Genomic DNA, 6,028 nt, shown 5'->3' with positions numbered 1-6,028 from the left:
CTCACTGCCCCTTTGATAAGAACAATCACCAGCTGGGGCAAGTTCACAGGAAGGTCAGTCATGTGAACAGGGTGCAGGTGAAGCAGGCACTGGTTGGGCAGGGGATGGACAGAGAACAAGAGAACAGTCATCTTAAGTGGCCTGACCATACAGTGGTAAACTTTACAATTTCATCCTTAGGTTACAGAATATAAAGTTGAGATTTTTGACTGAACCAGAAGAGTAACATTACCGAGGAATAGAATAGTTGATCGGACTTTGCATCTTTCCTCTGGAAGAGAGGAGGCATGTTTTTGTTTAAATGAGAGAAGTTGCATTATTTCAAATGGGAGAGTTGGTGTTCTTTGGAAATATGGCTAAAGGAGCAGCTATAAATGTTGAGCATCAAAAAGATGGACCATTGTGGACAGAGTGGATTGGAACTCAGTATCTGTTCTGAACCTCCTTTTAGTTTACCTTTTTAGTGTAACTACACTTTCCAGATTCACAGAAACTAGGGTTAAATGTAAATTGGGTTCTGCCAACTAAATGCCTGGTGCCAAATTTCTTTCTGCGGCACTGCTTTGATGTTTAGCATTTGCTTTGGAGGTGTCAAGAGGGTTAGTTGTAGAGGTTGCGGCAGTGCAGCAGCTTCCTGATCTCTCTGGATGTCTACTTCAACAGGTATCCTTGAAGTCCAAGGTCCAAGGAGGCCTCCTCACTCCTTCCCTTCCTGGCTGTAGCGGAAAAAGCATCTCTGCTGGCTAGTCAGACTGGTACTGTTTATTCTGGAATGTTTCCTGCAGACATGTCATCATAGAGCCTTGACCTTTTAATGATTGAGAAGACATCTGATTTCCGATATTCAGTTCTTTTCTGCTTAAATTAATGTTTTCTGATTCTTAAAACCATGATTGATAAACTGAAATACCCAGAATTCCGTATCTTTTTCCAGATTCATTTCATTTTAAAGAAGTTTTTGAAATGGTTAGGAGTTTTCCCGCTGGGTGATAAACTTAGTTTAGTAAATAATTAACCTTTGGAACTAATTATTCTTGATTGTTCTGAGCACAAATGCATGCTACACAATGTGGTCAAACAAGTTATTTGTCTTTTAAGGAAAAGAACACTCTCTGAGTTTCAACACTGCTATTCTCCGATGGTTTTTAAATGATTGACAGGAAAGTAAAAGTATTGCAGTCTGATGTTCAGAAATGTTAGGTTTTTCATTATTTTTATTTTCCAAACATTAGTTTAAAAGAACATTAAAAGCATCAGAAATACAAATCTGACCTAATGGTTAACATCAGAACAATTTGCATCACAGTAAAGCATCAAGAGAAATAATTAATATACCCTGCTAATTAGTCATATTCAACTGAATTCTCATTACTTTTATAAAAGTTCTCATTTTAGCCCTTATGGAAAAGTTATATATGTCTATTTATATCTTTATCTCCATATAGACATAGATATAGATAGACATATATAACTTATGAAGAGACAAGTTACATATATCTATCTCTGTATCTGTATCTACATATATCTACACATAGACATAGATACAGAGATATAAATATACAGGAAGGCTAAGAATCTAGCCTGCTATGTATTTCATGCAAGTTAAATCAATAATTTCTTGATGAGCATAAAGAGACCGAACACCTCATATGCACATGCTTATTGTCTTTATGCTATGATTTTTACCTCCCAAAGATGGGTCAGATCATCTCAGACTCAGAGGTCACAAAGGAAACCTGTCATTTTTAGTTTTACAAGTAGAAATTACTTTTTAAAAAATCTTTTATTGAGTCACATTTGAAATGCCTGGCCAAAAAAGAGAGTCATACCTTAAAAAGTATGAAATAGCTTCTTGATTGCAATGTTATTACTTATAAAGCTGTTTGGCTTATTGACTTAAATACGAGGTTCTGAATTTAAACAAAAGTTTCATTCCTAATTTGCCACAATTCTTCAAATGATCTTGGGAGAGGATATTCTATTTCTTAATTCTTTGTTAAAAAGAGGTAATATACGAACCTACCTCATGGAAGTATTAATAAATGAAAATAGTGTTGTATTAAAAATATAAAAGCACAGTTGAAATAGGTCGTAGTGACTTCCAAAAATAGCATTCAATTACCAAAGGAAAAAAAGAAGAGTGTATATTTTATCTTCTGTTATAAAATTTAACAGCAAAAATAAAAGGACGAGAGAGAGAAGGACAGAAGGGAGAGAGTCCTAAAAGGTGAATTTAACAGCAAAATAAAATCCATATCTCATACTTAAGCCTCGGAAATAGAAATGACTGGTTGATCCTGGAAGGTAAGAGTTATTAGATGAGACTGAGCAGAGTTCTAGCTGAGTACCAGCTGTCTTCTCCATGCGTCTCATGACCTCTGTATTTGGGAACAGCATGGGAGAGGATGCTATAAACTGAACACCTTTCATCCAAGGGACAAAGTACCTTCCAATCTGCAATAACTGTTCTTGAATATAACAATTTATAAAGATAGGTTTTGTATCTTGATGCTCATCTTGTCTAGAAGTTATAGTTCCAAAATTGTATTGAGTTCAAATGCCAACTGTATAATGAAAACATTTTTACATAAAAATATAAGTTTACAGTAGTTACGCTAGGAATCACAGAGTATATAATAAAATTAGTTTAAGTGTAGAAATACTTAATCTATTTTGCCTTATTGCCCATTTCCAGTTTAAGATTCATGGGAGAGAAATAACACAATTAGTTTGAAAACAGATCATCTTAAGAATTTTTCTACCATGGTAATATATAAACAAAGACCAAAAAATTTTTCTAAATAGTTACTTAAGATAGTCTTCGTCAGGTTGTTAACAAATCATTCTCACACAGAAGGAAAGCATAGATCGAAACACCCCCATCTCATCCTTATGCCTTCTTGTACATACAAGAGTCTACACACAACAGTCTAGCCTGCTTCCCACATAACAGCACCCTGATGAGATGACCACCGTTAGTGCCTACTACCCCAGGGAGAGCACCCCTCTACTACAGATGCAGTCCTCCTCACTAGGTTTCTTGGGTAAGATCATTCTGAAATAGAATAATTCATTTTTAGCAAGAAAAAACAGACTTCTGCGGTACGCGAGCCTCTCACTGCTGTGGCCTCTCCCATCGCGGAGCACAGGCTCCGGACGCGCAGGCTCAGCGGCCATGGCCCACGGGCCCAACTGCCCCACGGCATGTGGGATCCTCCCGGACCGGGGCACGAACCCGCGTCCCCTGCATCGGCAGGCGGACTCTCAACCACTGCGCCACCAGGGAAGTCCCAGACTTCTTTTTAAAAGAACTATACAGCTACTCAGCTGACACAAAATAATAATGTCTACAATTACAAATGGTAATAATCTTAATACCCTATTCTTAGTCGGCTGTCTTATGAAAAGAAAGTAACTAATGCTCGTGTATTTTTGGTAAAAATAGTTATAGATAATACATTTCTGATTTTCTGCTTTAACAATGTGTTATTTATTCCAGTAAGCCTGCAACCAAAAAAAGTATATTGATCCCAATTCAACACTTCAAAGAGTCAAAATTTATAATTCAGTTAATAAAAATAATGCCTCAGTAAAGATGATACCTTCACGTTCTTTAAAAATTCCAGCTCATACTTACTTCAAAGAACCATAACATTGACTCAAATGACCATAATCAGTTCATTCCCTACTTTAATACAGTAGCATGATCATTCCCTGGCATCTATTTAAAAGTTTAGTACAAAAGATTGGAGCACAGGTCAGGTGTAAAATAATAAACTTTTACATCAACTCTTAAAACATCAAGAAACTGCAAAGCAAACGAATAGATGCTAATACTTCAGACAAAAGGGAGTCATTAGTGTCAACTGTCTAGGTCTTTAAGTTTTGATGTACCTCTGGTCTCACAGAATTTAAAAAAATCAATTAGTATCAGAAACAAAAACATTTACATAAGATTCTCTAGCCTCCATGACTCTAAACAGAGGGGACTGGAATCTGCCTGGCTGAAGTGCTATCATACTCTTGCATTAAATCATTAGTGGTGTGATAATGCATGGCAATATATGAACTGGCAAATCCAAAAGAATTTACTGGCTGTAAGTTATGTGGGATGCTCTCTTCCTGGGACGGGCTGCTGTTATAGATACTGTAGTACGGCTCAATCCGAGTGTTGATGGGGGTTGAGCTGCTCTGACCATAGTGTTGATGTCCAGCAGACATCTTGGGACTGACCACACTTTCCTTCGAATGACTTGGGCCACAGGCCTGGTCCACAAATTTCTTCTGGGGCTTTGGAGACAACATGTAGGCAGAGTTTGTTTCATGATGGGAGGATTTGTTTCTGTTGACTTCGAGGTTTCCCTTTCCCATGGCTCGAAGTCGAGTCTTCTGTTTGCAGCAGAAAAAACCCAGGCCTATGTACTGCAGACACCACAGTACTTTCCTTCTCAGCCCTGCACTGTTCCGAGAATATATAAAAGGGTTTAATCCTGACTTGAAAAATACAAGCGTAAAACCAAACAGTTCAAACTGGTAAAGGATGAAGCTCCCATTGCTGGACAGAACCACCTGCACCAAGGAGATTCCCAGTGGAAGGCAGCACACCAGGACCGACAGCACAATGATCACACAGGTGACCACCGCCTTGGAATCCTTAGCCGTGGAGAGATTGACAGCCGACACCAGCTGGAGCCGGCTGGCCGCAGGGGTTGCCAGCTGGTTGGGACTCTTGGTGTATCCGTGGGTCTGAACGTGCTGCAGTTTATTGTAATTCTGGTTCCTGTAAAGAGCTGGCATGGTACACTGGATAGGATCTCCACCTCCCTTCACAGGGGCCCCCATGAAAGGCTGTGGTCTGGAAGCATCAACTGTGATCACAGGGGGGCACTTTCTGACTTGAGCATTTTTCCGCAAGGTCTGAGCAATCATGATGTAAGACACAGAGACCACAGCAACACAAAAGGTGAAATCGACCACATAGAGAGACAGGATGGCTTTCCCTTCTCGGGCAATCAGACTGGACATGGGAAGGCAGAGGTGGGACTTGCTGGTTTTCAGGGTGGCCAAGGTGGCGAGTGTGAAACTGGTGGCCCAGAGGAGCAGAGTGAGGAGCAAAGTGCAGAGAAAGGAGGCCGTGCGGTTTGGCTGCTTCCCCAACACCATGCGGAGCCGGTGCAGGGCAATCACCGCCACTGTCTTGAGGGACATGATGATGAAGCCGGAGCTGGTGAGGTGGAAGGTGAAGCAGAAAGCATCTGGTATGCCGCTGGCTGAACTGAAGAACAACACGAAGGTGAACATGGGGGCCGTCACGCCACAAATGAAAAGGTCACAGAAGGACAGGTTCAGGACCATGAAATCAAAGTTGGTTCTGAATTTCCTGAAGGCCGGATCAAAGAAGGACAAGAAGACAATGAAGTTGCCGTAAGAGCCCAGGCAGAAGATGATTGCGAGCAGAAAGGTACAGCTCACCAAGGTGGCCGTGTGGATGAGGTCCTGGAGGTCTTCCTGGACAGCAGTGCTGTTTTCTCCCTGGGAGTGAGGCACATGTAGCAGGGTAGTGTTGGGAGCATCCTGAGGGAGGTCTGTTGAGTTCATCTTCAGAGAGAGATGACTTCCTTCTGTGTGAAGGGAGTCAGGGCCTCAACTCACAGATGAGCGATATTTGACAAAAGAGGCCCAAGGCAGAAAAGCCTGTGCACAAAAATGCATACCCAGAAACAGAAAGGAATTAATGGAGAAAGAAGAGTGACCTCATGATCTTTTACAAAAGCACTAGACTTTTTCAGCTCTGACCCAGTGCCTAGAAAGCATTTCTCCTTGCAAAGCCCCACACAGGAAAGACACAAAGACCTCAAAATACATTCATCCAGCTGATTTCAGGTTTTATGACACAGTGGTTTTCAAACTAGGTTAAGCATCATCTGGAGAGTGGGTTAAACAAAAAACAGATTCCTGGGCCTCACCCCTTGAGATTGTGATTGAAGGATGGGTGTGCAGATGTTACCTTCGGAAACTCTGCAGTGCC

General features: G+C 40.8%; 1 protein-coding gene across 1 annotated transcript; it reads right to left on the bottom strand.

The window, feature by feature from the left end:
- Nucleotides 1-2,428: 2,428 nt before the first annotated feature.
- On the bottom strand, nt 2,429-5,598 carry GPR75 (G protein-coupled receptor 75; the record flags this gene model as incomplete). Its single annotated transcript, XM_079940626.1, has 1 exon — nt 2,429-5,598. One exon carries the CDS (start codon nt 5,596-5,598, stop codon nt 3,976-3,978), a length of 1,623 nt encoding a protein of 540 aa, XP_079796752.1. The 3' UTR covers nt 2,429-3,975.
- Between the last annotated feature and the right edge of the window lie 430 nt (nt 5,599-6,028).

This window comes from Stenella coeruleoalba (assembly GCF_951394435.1).
Source record: "Stenella coeruleoalba genome assembly, chromosome: 13".
Lineage (NCBI taxonomy): Eukaryota > Metazoa > Chordata > Mammalia > Artiodactyla > Delphinidae > Stenella > Stenella coeruleoalba.
This window is presented reverse-complemented; position numbering and strand designations above follow the sequence as displayed.